The sequence below is a fragment of the Ptychodera flava genome, chromosome 22 (genome assembly GCF_041260155.1).
Source record: "Ptychodera flava strain L36383 chromosome 22, AS_Pfla_20210202, whole genome shotgun sequence".
Taxonomy (NCBI): Eukaryota; Metazoa; Hemichordata; class Enteropneusta; family Ptychoderidae; genus Ptychodera; species Ptychodera flava.
Genome location: NC_091949.1, coordinates 19,188,834 through 19,202,803, shown reverse-complemented (window position 1 = coordinate 19,202,803; position 13,970 = coordinate 19,188,834). Strand labels below are relative to the sequence as shown.

General features: G+C 36.4%; 1 protein-coding gene across 1 annotated transcript in view; it reads right to left on the bottom strand.

Moving 5' to 3' along the window:
* LOC139122888 (extracellular matrix organizing protein FRAS1-like) overlaps window positions 1-13,970 on the bottom strand; it is a 120,315-nt gene that overhangs the window by 16,679 nt on the left and 89,666 nt on the right. The window contains exons 32-47 of the mRNA XM_070688730.1: window positions 13,343-13,606; window positions 12,604-13,003; window positions 12,104-12,266; window positions 11,459-11,591; window positions 10,818-11,008; window positions 9,621-9,857; window positions 8,741-8,921; window positions 7,595-7,783; window positions 6,986-7,105; window positions 6,070-6,245; window positions 5,387-5,515; window positions 4,211-4,351; window positions 3,522-3,770; window positions 2,761-2,853; window positions 1,840-1,990; window positions 369-595 (exon numbers count right to left, since the gene is read on the bottom strand). Of these exons, the coding sequence (XP_070544831.1) occupies window positions 369-595; window positions 1,840-1,990; window positions 2,761-2,853; window positions 3,522-3,770; window positions 4,211-4,351; window positions 5,387-5,515; window positions 6,070-6,245; window positions 6,986-7,105; window positions 7,595-7,783; window positions 8,741-8,921; window positions 9,621-9,857; window positions 10,818-11,008; window positions 11,459-11,591; window positions 12,104-12,266; window positions 12,604-13,003; window positions 13,343-13,606 (3,044 nt within the window). The remainder of the gene's footprint in view (window positions 1-368; window positions 596-1,839; window positions 1,991-2,760; window positions 2,854-3,521; window positions 3,771-4,210; window positions 4,352-5,386; window positions 5,516-6,069; window positions 6,246-6,985; window positions 7,106-7,594; window positions 7,784-8,740; window positions 8,922-9,620; window positions 9,858-10,817; window positions 11,009-11,458; window positions 11,592-12,103; window positions 12,267-12,603; window positions 13,004-13,342; window positions 13,607-13,970) is intronic.

Genomic DNA, 13,970 nt, shown 5'->3' with positions numbered 1-13,970 from the left:
TAAAAACAGATAAATTAATATTTAGATAGAGGCATTAAAGACAGCAATACTATAAATACTTGTTCTTGTCAGAAGACTAATTTTATAAGATGTAAGAAGATCAAAGATGTTTTTTGACCAATAACTACTTTCTGCTGGATACTTTTGTATTCTTTTACAATGTTCAAAACATTACATTGTATTTCCTGCTTAAAATCAGCTCAAAGTGTATCAACTGAGTATCTATGTTAATTGTTGTCTAAAATAACAATGAATACTGGTGAAAAAATATTAAAATTTGTGAACTTTTTGACTGAAAATTATCTCTGACTTTTGGCGGGAAAACTTCACTGTGATATGAATGAAGCTACACAAAAAACCAGTCTCACCTGATTTAGATTTCCAGTTCTCTTGACAGTAATGCTGACGACGCCATCTTTCTCACTGACGTTGTAATTTTTGAATTCAAAGCTGACCCTGGCCCACCTAATTCTGAACACATTCTTCGACACGATATTGGGTTTGCTGTCGGCTACGTCGAACACAAAGCTATCGTCAGTTTCTTTTGTGACGTCATCATACATGACATACTGCACAAGGCCGTTGTTAATGTCCTCTGTTGTCATGGTGAAAAGATGGTGAAAACAAGATATAGAGTTAAACTGGAGATTTCAGTGAGTTACAACAATGTTTTCATTGTAATATTTTAGTGTTGTTTTCATGAAATATATTGAAAATGAGATCACAGTGTTCGGTGTTACAAGATTGTCACATATGAAAGAAGTGGGCTAATTTTACAAGTATATCTATGTAATTTTTTTGCAATATACACTACCAGTTATCAGTAACTATTGAGATAAATAATTGCTCTGTTTGTGAATGCTGTCTTAGTTTGAATTTTGCCAAGATTTCCCAAAATATAGAAGAACATTTGAAAAAGTAGTGAATATCCAAACTGCAAAAATGTCAGAAAGAATCATCCTCTATTATTATCACTTGTCAGAAGTATTTCAGGGTCTATGCACTCAGTCGCTTAAAATTCAATAACTATTAAGGACTTTTACGGGAAAGCTCCATTAACTTAGGAATACCCGACTTCCCTATAGGATCAATTTCACAGACCTGCCTTTCCTACAATGGCACTACAATGGCATTAGCTGGATTAGATAAACATAACAATGGAACATTCACACCTTGGGGATTAAAAGTCTTCTGTTTGTCACCCGGTTGGTCAGGCAAGAACTCGGGTTTGAGGTACCATGTAAGTTAATGCAGCCTTCCCCTAATGTTTTTCAGCAATTTTCCAGGACTCTTTGAAGTACGAAATACATTTTTCCCAGTATAACTTTTACAATTTATCATTTTTATATATGATTTTACATGTCATTTTTATGTTGTTTCAATTGGTCACTTTTAAAAATTGTCGGTGAATTATCAATTTTTCAGGACTCAATTAAAGTTCATTTTTCAGGTCTTTTCCAGGATTTTCAAGGAAGTTTTGAAATTCAAGGACTTTCCAAGAATGTAAAAGCTCTGGTATTTGAACATTCTCTGTTTCTTTCAAGCAAGCCATGCTTAACCCTTTGAGTGCTGTGATGCTCCCACCAAAATTTTAGCGCAACAGTTTTACCAATTTTTATGAATTTTTCTGTAATTTTTTGATAATTTAGGACAAAATGGACATCAAATTTCATTTGCTACAGTTTGTTATCAAAATTTTGACAAAAATCTGAATAAAATTGACTGTATTTTAAAATTGAGTGTATTTTCTAAAGGTGACAAAAATTGACTTAGGCTCAAAAGGTTAACCTACTACTCTGTAACAAAGTCAAACAGGAAATATGGTAGATTCTACTTTACCTTGTGTAAAGGTTGTCAGTGGCACTGAGGGAGTACTTGTTGACTCCAAGAATCCAAACTGTGGAGGTGTTGTCAGAGTGTACAGTAACAGGTTATCTTCCGTGTCCATGTCTATCGTGCGCAGGTGACGTTTCGTTATAGCTCCCATGGCCTACCAAAGAAGAAAATTTCCAGAGTTAACAAACTCCCACGAAGTGAACCCCTTTTCACTGCTATCATCATAAAATATTTGGCGCACAGCAATCATTTGTTATGGTAAGGAAGGTTCTATACACAAAGAAATAGGAAAAGAAGGGCCAACCCCTATAGTCAGTTTTCACACTGTCCTATTGCTATCAGTATACATAATGAGATCTCCATTAGGGAAATGAATTAATTCTTGTAACACAAGATAATGTTATCTCTACAACATGCTATCTCTGCATTCATGTTGGTATGAAGATGTTGGTATATTACTTCTGCTAAATGTTCAAATTCATGGTAAACAGATTTCAGAAAATCAACAACATTTCATCTACAGGTCTGGGAAATTAATTCTCTACTCAAGGGATGAGTGACACGACTGTTCTCTTTAGACTTCAACCTTTGGCCATTCTATTACTGTTACAACATCAAGTCAAAATTTATAGCCCGGTAAAAGTTGCAACTTCTTGTGCAAAATCCCTACTTGTAAGCATGACATATGACTTAAAAAACAATTTCAGAAAGGAATTTTCTTCCTGATTACAAACCAGATTGCTTTAACACATGTTCAAGACATAGAGACTACATATACTATCAGCAGTGAGTTTGAACTTGAAGTGGCATATACTGGTAGTATTCGTAATTTCACCTGCAAAATATTTCACGGGCACAAAATAAATCTCTCAGATCTTTCAAAAGTTTGTGAATGTCAGAGAGACACGACTGATAAACACTCACTCTTCCATCTATGTACTCAAGATACTGCAGTCCAAGATTTGTAACCAATCTTGGAGTACCATCATCCACTGGCAGAACCTTGACCATGAATATCTAGAAAAAAAACCAAACACATCAGAAATTTCTTACTATAATGGTGAAAGCTAGTGCAGAGCATTGATTTGTCAAGACGTCAAATTTTCATATTTTCCAAGTACATTTAACAACTGAGCAATTGCTGTTGACTCTTAGGATGTAAATTTTATTTTTGGATGTAACATAAGTATTCTCTGGGTACGTCTGAACGATGGCTTTCAGGTCACAAGATTTATAAGTTATTTACCATGTCAAAGAACATGTTTACAGGTTTTTACTTCATGAACTTTGTGCATTTTCTTAAATCAAAGTTTTATGACATAGGTCTGCTCTTCATTAACATGTGAATCTAGATTGAGATTGTCTTTTGCGGTTGAGATTTACATAACTGGTATCTCAAATACTTAAGAAGTCAACATATCTTTTATCGACCTATCCACACAAGTCAATATATCAATGGTTGACCTATGAGGTAAGATCTTGACCTAATGTCACACTCTACTGTTATTAAAAGATGATATCAGCACAATGAAGTAAGATTATTGATACCATACGACATATACCAGAAGTCAACATATTTGTTGTTGACTTGTTTATGCAGGTCAAAATATCTATTGCTGACCTATGAGATTAGTTGTTGACCTTACATCACAGGTCATGGTCATTCAAAGATTTCAGTACTTTACCTGGGGTTCTTCGGTTGTGATCACATGGTCCCCTTCTTTGACCATAAAAAGTGGATTCACGCCGTCGGTCACACTGAATGTGAAACTGTCCTGCAGTGTGTTACTGCCATCATGGATGTAACTGATGCGGTTTTCATAGATATCCTCCATGGTGAAGGTGTTAACTGTGCTGTGATGCAAGCTATTGAGAGTGTATTGAATCTGCCCGTGCAACGGAGGCTGGACTATTGTAAAGGTTACCAAGTTTTCCTGCACAAAAATATGGAAAATGTATGTTAGAAAACAATTGCAATCCATAGAAAAGAAATTAATCATATCATATTTGTGTTATATTGGTTATATTTTCTTATTTTCAAAAACAATGAGCAAAATATACCATAGGGCCTGCACATTCATGCGGTATTTTTCTTGTGTTTGGATAATTATGTATTAATGCACTGAGTTATGCAGTCTACTTTGTTTGTCTTGTAAACAACCAGATTTGCAAATTGTATTTGACAACTTTCTATCTTCAATATTTCAATTATTGAAGTTCAACTCATGTTCTCTTTGGGTGTAACATGTCAAAATAGTTGAGTGAAACATTTCGGTCCAGTATTGTCTAGAAAATTATTGGGAGGTTCAAATCTTCAGCGTAAAAATGTAAATGAAATAACTGTCAAACATAAGATAGAATGCATTTCATTTACCTTGGTGTCTGCATCAGTGGCTTTCAGTTCAAATTCCGTGATTGTTTTCCTGACTCCCTCCTGCACAGTCATGCCGACATTAGTCAACTGAGGCACGGAGTCATCCACTGGAACAATGGTTATGTAGAAGGTTTGTGTTATCTGGCAATGGAGAGGAAACATAACACTTTTAGAGAAGCAGCTACTACAAAAAAGATAATTTATAAAAGTTTGATAGGAAGATGAAAAAGTTAAAAAAAAAATCTTTTAAAATCAGAGCAGATCTGGGATTTATTCTCTCAGATAACGGGATAAATGACAGCTATACTTATGAGTGAGCTGGGGAGCATTGTTAACAATTTCATCATGCAGGACCGCATTTTCTACGTTTCAAAAAGTCTGGAACCGCCTAATGTTTGATTTCCTGATTTAATGTATTCATTTATGCAAAGTATATAAATGAGAGCTGCATTGCTATGCAAATCAGCTGATGAGTCATTTTCAACAGATACAATTGGCCTGTAATCTTGTACTATCTACACTAATTTGGCAAAAGAGAACACTTTGCTTCAGCATTAATGTGACCAATAGGCATTGTTCGAGGAGTCAGGTCTATTTGGCATAATCTATACATCACCGAGTAGAGTAGACAACAAAACATGTCTTCTGCCCTCCTTACAGAAACAACACATCAAGAAGCCATGATTCATTTTAGGCCAAAAAATAAATAAATTGTGCTGTTCCGATAATATGGTTTTCAAAAACAGGGTAGGTAGGTTGGCAGGATTTTTTCCAAAATATTTTTATTTTTAAATGCATTTTTCAGGGGTTCAGGGCGGTCAAACACTGGCCACAACATTTCCAGAAAAATGTATCATACATATAAAAGGAAAAAAAACATAAAAGACATCCTCGTTCAAGCAAAAATCAATTGCCAAGTAACAAACATGCAATTTTACGGGTTTTTCTTTCATTTTTTTACTTCCTTGTTTACATAGCTCTAAAAAGTTTAGGGTCGGCAGGTAAAAAATAGGGTAGGTCAGGTTATTGGAACAGCACAATTCTTTTGTTCTGCCTTATGGCAACTAATGGATATTGAAATCCACATAGAATCATTACACGGAACACATACTCATATTGAATCAATACTGCCTGGAAAATGAGAGATGAAAGAATGGGACGACAAGCATGCCTTACCTGGTTAGATCCATCATCAACACTGAATGTAAACGTATCCATGTAGACCTCCTCATCGCTTGTGTGTACGTACTGAATTGTCTTTGCGGCAAGATCCGACTGTGTAAAGTGGATTATTGGAACACCAGGCTGTAGACGGAAAACAAGGACAAAGATATCTGTTGATCAACTTTGTGTCGTTTTACAATATCATGGCACAAAAAAATACATGTCAAGAATATTTTGATAATCACAATTCTAATCACTGAAAACATTGTTGATCTGTGTTTAATGTTGACCTTTATAATTCATTTGACTATTCTGTGTCTAAACTTGAACTTTTGATCTACACACACTTGTTTTTGTTACTGAAAGTTTCAGTTGCAATACCACAACCTTCGTTAGCAGATTGAAGAATTTGATAGGGGTCAAAATACCGAAAGTCTACGATCTGATCTTGAGGTCATGCATATGAAAGAATGGCCACAAGAATGATGAATGCTGAAGTGTTGTGACTGAAAATTTTAGGGAAAAAAACGAGTGTTGTGAGATCCAAAAGTTCATTCAAGGTTAGACATTACTTTTTCAAACACAGATGAATTTCCATATTGTATTCTGAAAGATTACATATACATATCCAATAGCCAGGCTGTGGTATTGATGGATACAAAATTTGAAAAAGGCAACAACGATGTACACTGTACCTGTGTAATATCTTCCAAGTATCCTAATTTTGGCAGTGCACTGATGAAATATTTGAGATCGGCGGGATTACTGTCGGCATCCGTAGCAGATAACAGCTGTGTTGTTATACGTTTATTACTACCTTCATTCAAGACTAGACCATTATTTGATAAAATACGGGGAGGTATATGGTCCTCTGAAAAACAAAACATGATAAGATGTTTTGTAGCAAATATTAGCTATGTCTGAGAACTTCTAATCTGACAAAATCTGAAACTGAATTTGAGTACAGTAACACTGACCAGACTATCAAAGTTTGATGACATTGAACCTCTAAGCCATTAGTGATCTGGAGGTAGTCTAAATCTGCCTCTTAAATTTCTGTAAAACCACACATTACCCAGTCTTGGCCTTATTTCATTATAGCTACTGTTTACTTGCATGTACAAGCTCTAAACCACTCTCATTCCTATTATCTCACCAGTATTATTCTTTCCAATAATCATCTCCTTGCATCAAACAAATGGTATAGACTTCAAGTATCTTTCTAATCTTTTCTAACCTACCTGATCATCTAGCATTTAACCCTTTGAGTGCTGTAATTTTCTCCGCCAAAATTTTAGTGCAACATTTTAACACTTTTTATGAATTTTTCTGTAATTTTTTGATAATTTTGGACCAACTGGACATCACATTTCATTGGCTACAATTTTTTCTCAAATTTTGCAAAATCTGAGAAAAATTGACGGGGGTTTATTTTTATAAAGGGGACAAAAATAGACTTTGGTGCTCAAAGGGTTAAAGAATGTCTACCTGTATATTTACTGTAACTGGCTGGCTTGTATAATATATGTAGTGACCCTACAGTTTACGTACACTGAGTTTCTAAGATTCTTCAACCAGACTGATCACATTGACACTTCATAAGTCACTTACCCAATATGGTTATAATAAATGATTGATCAATCAGCTGATTGCCTTCAGGATCTGTAATTGTAAACTTCAGCAACACGGTCCCTGCTGGGTCAGATTCCTCATGTACATAACGTATGCGTCCTGTAACCAAGGAAACCATCTTACTCAATACATTTTGTGACTTGAAGTTTGAAATGAAAAGGTTTTGAGTGAAAAATACTGTACAGCAGCAAAATCATGTAAATGTTTGGCGTAAACTTCACAAATGTAAAAGTACTGTCTTTGTGGAACGCGTGATGATATTGGTCCCGAGTATAAATTATTCATATTGAGAATGCATAATTAGAGTTCAAAGTTCAAAATGAAGTTAGCTTGACACTGTCAGAAGTGTGTACCTGTACTGTACAGAGCACTACAAGCTTTTGGCACTCAATGTCAGCATTAATTCTGCTTGACAGAAGTGAATAGCTGTACTGCGAAGAGTACTACAAGCATGTAGCACTCAGTGTCGCTACAAAGTTGTCACGCTATAAAGGCTGTCAAGTGAAACACAAATACATGAAACATAAAATGTGCAGTTGTTCCTCTACACATTACTTTGAATGAGAATAGATATAGTATTTCCTGTACCATTATTGATGTCGTTCTGTGTCCAGCTATTTGCTGGTCCACCCACAGTCACAGGAATGTACCCAGGTTTTTCCAGCAGCTCAATCTGTCCGATGTCCGGTGCCTTGGTCATGGTGAAGGTCAACTGGCCATTGTCAGAGTCCACATCTGTGGCCCTGAGTATTTCTTCTGTGATGTCAGTTGTTGAACCTGGAATTCAAATTGACGTGAAAATTGATTTAATAAATGAGGGAATTATGATGCTATTGCTGTGTATCTCATCACTTATTAGAAATGATATGATAAATCCACTCTGACTAGAAGCCCTTCAATTGAAGGCAAGGAGCCCTCTATTGATGCTTAGTAATCCCATGTAACCAATGACAAGTGATCCAAAACACTAAATCACAGTGGATCAATGACACATGGTCACTTGCCCACTCTCATTGATAATCAGTCTAGGGCTCTCCCTGCTGATCCAATAATGACAACATGAAATCACTGTATATGATGAAACAAGCACCTGAATACCTAGTCATATCTGAAGTTCTCAAAATATGGCGAGGCCATATGATATATCACTGAGCACACCACTTGGAACACTAAATCAGTGTATGTCAATGAAAGTACCACTTACCGACTCTGATCTGAAGCCCTCTCTTGATGGTCCATCTCAGTGTTTCATCATTGAATAAACCAATTGGAACACTAAATCAGTGTGTATCAATGAAACAATCACTAACCTACTCTGATCTGAAGCCCTCTATTGATGGTCGATCTAGGTGTTTCATCACTGACCAAACCAATTGGAACACTAAATCAGTGTATATCAATCAAACAATCACTTACCCACTCTGATCTGAAGCCCTCTATTGATGGTCAATCTAGGTGTTTCATCACTGACCAAACCAATTGGAACACTAAATCAGTGTATATCAATCAAACAATCACTTACCCACTCTGATCTGAAGCCCTCTATTGATGGTCGATCTAGGTGTTTCATCACTGACCAAACCAATTGGAACACTAAATCAGTGTATATCAATCAAACAATCACTTACCCACTCTGATCTGAAGCCCTCTATTGATGGTCAATCTAGGTGTTTCATCACTGACCAAACCAATTGGAACACTAAATCAGTGTATATCAATCAAACAATCACTTACCCACTCTGATCTGAAGCCCTCTATTGATGGTCAATCTAGGTGTTTCATCACTGACCAAACCAATGATGACATTGATGGTATCGCCGGTCACATGAGTACCATCTGACAAGGTCACAGCAAATGAATCTGATTGCCTGTCACTGTCGTCATGGACATAACCTATCAATTCATCCAAAATATCCTGATGGAATGAAAAAAAAGTGGATTAGTTTTACGCTACAGATCAGTTTGAATGCAATATAGACTTCCATGACTTGAGAGTGAAAATTTGCTCATATTGCAGTTGGGGAAAATATTTGAAAATGTTTGGCGTCATATTTACCTGTTCACCCTAAATTCTCTGTGAACAGGACCGCGCACTCACCATCGATAACAAGGGGTTTGGGCCAAACCCATGGTGCATTGTAACACTCAAAGTTACTTAAAATCAAAGGACTTTCAAAGATGTTTTCAGCAATATTCAAGGACTCTTTTCCAAAGATAATTTTACAAAATATATTGTTTTCATATATCCTTTTACATATCATTTTTAACAATCATGACTGATCATCAAGTTATTTTTGAAAATTATAGGTGGATTATTAATTTTCCAGGACATTCCAGGAATCAGTTTCATTTTTAAGGACTTTTCCAGGAGGCTTTAAAGTTCAAGGACTTTCAAGGACTGTCCAGGACAATGCAAACCATGTTGATGGAAAGGAAAAACATTGAATCACCAAAGAAAGTATAAGGAACTAGACCTGTAAAATGGAACACAAACAAAATTATTGGGGATATAAGTGTTTGCTATATAAATGTCTGCACTTAATCTCTCATAACCATGTTCTGATGTTCAACATTTTCATGAGACGTTATTGATGAAATCACAAATCATAATCACCTGATATGTGAAAGATGAGCCTGGTCCAAGAAGCCGTCCGTTGAACAACGAATCCTCAATGAAGTCTCGTCGGCGAATCTGACCGTGATTGGGAGCGGCACTCAATGTGAATAACAGATCTTCCTCACTCGTATCCAAGTCAGTTACGTACAGTGTTACATTTGTGACAACAGCAGCCCCTCCCTCATCACAGTATAACTGTTCTTTGATGATCAATGGTGGTTCATCATTTACAAGCTATCAAAAAAAAGAACAATACTTGTGCTTGAAAGGTACATGTAAGTTGGATAACCAGAAAAATCTGATCGACCGGTATATTGTTCAAGACATTTCAGAGAGAGTTATAAGGATGACAAGGAAAAATTCTACAACTTGAAGAATTTACTATTCAAGTTCAATGTTCTTTGGTCTGACGCATAGAAAAGTAATGGTAAAATGGTACTCGTAACAGGGATAAAACAAAACTAATGAGTCAGAATGTCATTCGATCTCAATTTTCCTGACATCAATATTAAACCTTAAGGCTGCTAAGAAATTTACCTTGGACAAAGATAAGCTATTTTTCTGGGGAAAAATCAACTGAATCTAAATGATGCCAATACTGTAACATCCGTCAAGCTGACTTGTTGCATCCCTAATGGAACCCATTGAACGTGATCAGCTGCAAGTTAGTTGTTTCCAAAAATTATTTGGACATTTCTATGGAATATATGGGTATTACACTCTTGTGTTTTTATTATTCAGGTTATATCTTTGTAGCGACAATGACTTTGGTGGCTGTGCTCTGACCCGGTTGTAGTAAAACCGCGTCCACAGCATGTGATTCTGAAGTTAAGGCAGTCGGGTCTAGGCACATGAATATGAACATCAACATTGGAGACACAACTAAACACAAGGACTCAAACTTTACAGAGTGGGTGTATTTTGTGAGATTTTAATTTTTTTAACTGACTGTTAACAAAGTATCACAGACAAAAATTTTGATCACAGGAGGCATAACAGCCACCATGTTGTTTGTTTATATTGACAAGCATATTGAGGATTGACACAAAAAAGTTCTGACACACCAAAATTGAATGACATGAATGTTGGATGTTGTGATATGAAATGGCCAGAGGACAATTTCCGGTATTTTTTGTCGAAAGAGGACAATTTTGTCATGAGCATGTGATAAAAATAATTATACAACAAACCCACCTGGATACTGATGTTCATTCTGTAAGTTGGTGATTGGTTGGTTCCATCGGAGACGTGAAACAGAAAGCCATCCTGTACGGGCTCAATGTTTTGATGTTGATTCTGGACGTACTGCACCACGTTATCAATGATGTCTTGAACGCTGAACACGTGCTGCGGAACTCCACTGGCGACATACTCTGAGCCATACACTGAAATGAAATCAACAGGATCATAAATTTATTAAAATGAGACTGCATGATGCATGATATCAAAACTAATATGTAACACAATGTCGCAGATTTACGTACACTGAATTAAAATTCAAGTATAAACTTGAAATTGTAGAAAAATTCTAGCATACAGCATCACTGACTAAAATATAAAAGGGGCTATTTTAAGAATATTTCTATATTTAACATCCAAATATTACATGGAAAATCATATCTTTCCTGCCATTGAAAGTGGGTACGGAACAGGGTTCACTAATGTCAACAATAACAATGCAGTTTACACATGTACAGTCAGAGTGGAGAGTTGAACAAGAAAGAGTCGTTGATATTTAAAACAAAAATAGCATAAATATCAATAAAGGTTACAGCCACTGGATCTTTAAACTGAAAACAATATTTAAAGTAGCTATGCCAGTCTTCTTAACTTACATTTCTTTACACTCTCCACATATCCAAAACTTGGCGGACTTTCCATGACAACAACGAGTTCGTTCAGCGGCGTGTCAATGTCCGTCGCAATGAGATCTTGGATGGTAAGAGGGACAGCACCACCTTCATTGACCTGTGCAGTAAAGAAGGATAAAAACAGTGTTTCACCAACTCATGCTTTGAGGCCAATTTCAATTTCCTACCCCCAATTGTTTAGGGACAAAATAATGTGACAATCTAAATTGCTGCTCAACACCTGAGCACATAACATTTCAGAACACAATTTGATTCACACATGTCCTCTTATTGTTGTCAATGTAAAACTGAATTCTTGTATCAGTGAAAATTAGTAATGTAGAAATTCAATAAAACCAGCAATCTTTATGAATGATATAAAAATCAGATTTAGTTTTTGAAAACTTTGAATTGTAGCCAAAATTTTTTCATAATCATATGCCAACAGTACCATTTACATATCAGCGTCATGTGTTCTTTATTCTCCATGGCAACCCGTCTGTCTCCTCTCTAATGGGCTATATGAAATTTTTAGAATACAGTTTGTTAATTTTTGAGGAAGGTAAGGATGCATTACATCTGAACTGAATGAGTCTTAGAAAAAGTCTGACACAGCATGACAAAACTCACAAGTAATCCATGTCCAACAGTGACAACAGGAGGCTGATTGTTCACGGGTGTAATGGTCACACTCAAGACTTGATTGGGTAAAATGTTACCATTTCCATCGGTGACGTTGAAGGTGATGCGATCAGTGATTGGTTGATAACCAATCTCACTTTCGCTGCCATATCTATGACAAACAATAAACAAATACTTTAAATTAACATATTTTTTCGACTCCTGTTGTATGAATAAAGCTACCACCACTGTACTTCCGATCTACTTGCAATGCAACAATTACTGAATGACGTATCATTACTGAAATCTGAATGTGCAAGGGTTTATTGCCTACGAAATTATATAAGTAAATCTGCCATATTCATTTGTATCCCTGTTCACTGATTGGTTCAATCTCGATATGTAAATGTGATAAAGTCGAAATTCGGACCAATGAGGGAAGAGGATACAGATACGGAAAATAATGTACATATCTACAAGATGGAATGTATTCAGCCATTCTTACTCACCTGATGGTATAGTGATCGATATCTTGTTGTGTGATTGTTGAACCAGTTTGAAGCTCATCTCGTGTGCTTGGACCAGTCCTTCGCTGTAATTTGCCATGTCTTGGTGATGACAACAATGTCAAAAAAATGTTTTCTGGCGCACTTTCATCATCGCTGAATGACAGATGTTCCTTAGTGACTGTCGCCACTGATTTTTCCGGTACCAGCAGAGAAAGTAGGGAGTTTCTATCCAGGACCGGAGCACTCTTATCAACCGGCAGGACAACCATGGTGATGGTAGCAGTGTCAATACTGTTTCCATCGCTCACAGTGATTTCAAAGGTGTCTTCTGGATTCCTCGTTCCACCGTGGACGTAGAAGAAAGTATTCCTGGCAATCTCAACATGGGTGAAGGAATCACCTGCAAGAATAATGTGAAGAAAACGTCTTGTCAAGTATGACAAAATCAAAACAAATCTGCCTGACCAGAACATCAGCACTGAACTCACACCTGACACACAAATGGTACTTAAGTCAATAAGTCTGTCTACCTTTTCAATTGACTAAAATTTAGTTATTGGGTAGAGTATGCCTCAAGTACAGGTACTAGGACTCACAAACTTAAAATTATTATTATTTTAAATGTTCTATGACCTCTTGTAACTGGGGAAATAATACCTTCTGATGTTCATTGTACAAACCATGATAAATCTAGCATTGCTGAAAGGTACTTTTTGAAGAAAATTTTGAACTTTCTTACCAGTTCTGAGAATAACTCTGGTGGTTCCTTCACTTTTGATGAAATCTCCCCTGATAGGAGCAGAGGACAGGGTGTAAATCAGATCTCCACTTTTGGTGTCGGCGTCTGTCACCGTCAGCTGCTCGTCACTGATAGGCACCGTACCCCCCTGACTGACTGTGATCACGGGAGTCTTGTTGATGAAGGACGGAGGCGCTGTATTCGTTGGTAGTAGCCGTATCGTGAATGGCTGAGAGGGTATCTCGTTACCAGCGCCATCGGACACTAGTAGAAAGAAGGCAGAAGAAATTTGTCAGGAAAATCTCAAGAAAGAAATGCATTAAGCTGACAATTTACATTTACACCAAACATTGGTTTACATACACAGCACAGAATACTTTGAGTACTTCTTACATTGAACTTTACTTTTGCTTCTTCTAAAAGGACCAATATAGGGTTTTTTTTGACCAAAACTCAAAGAAAAGTTCATCTGAATATGTGTGCAATGGAAGAAATCTAAAAAATTTTGTGCATTTAGAGTGACTTGTGTTTGTGCCTCACTTGCTTGCATAACCCTCCTATAAGTTAGATCATAGACAAAATCAAGTTGGCTGATTGAATTTTACATGCCCCTACACAGCTATAGTGA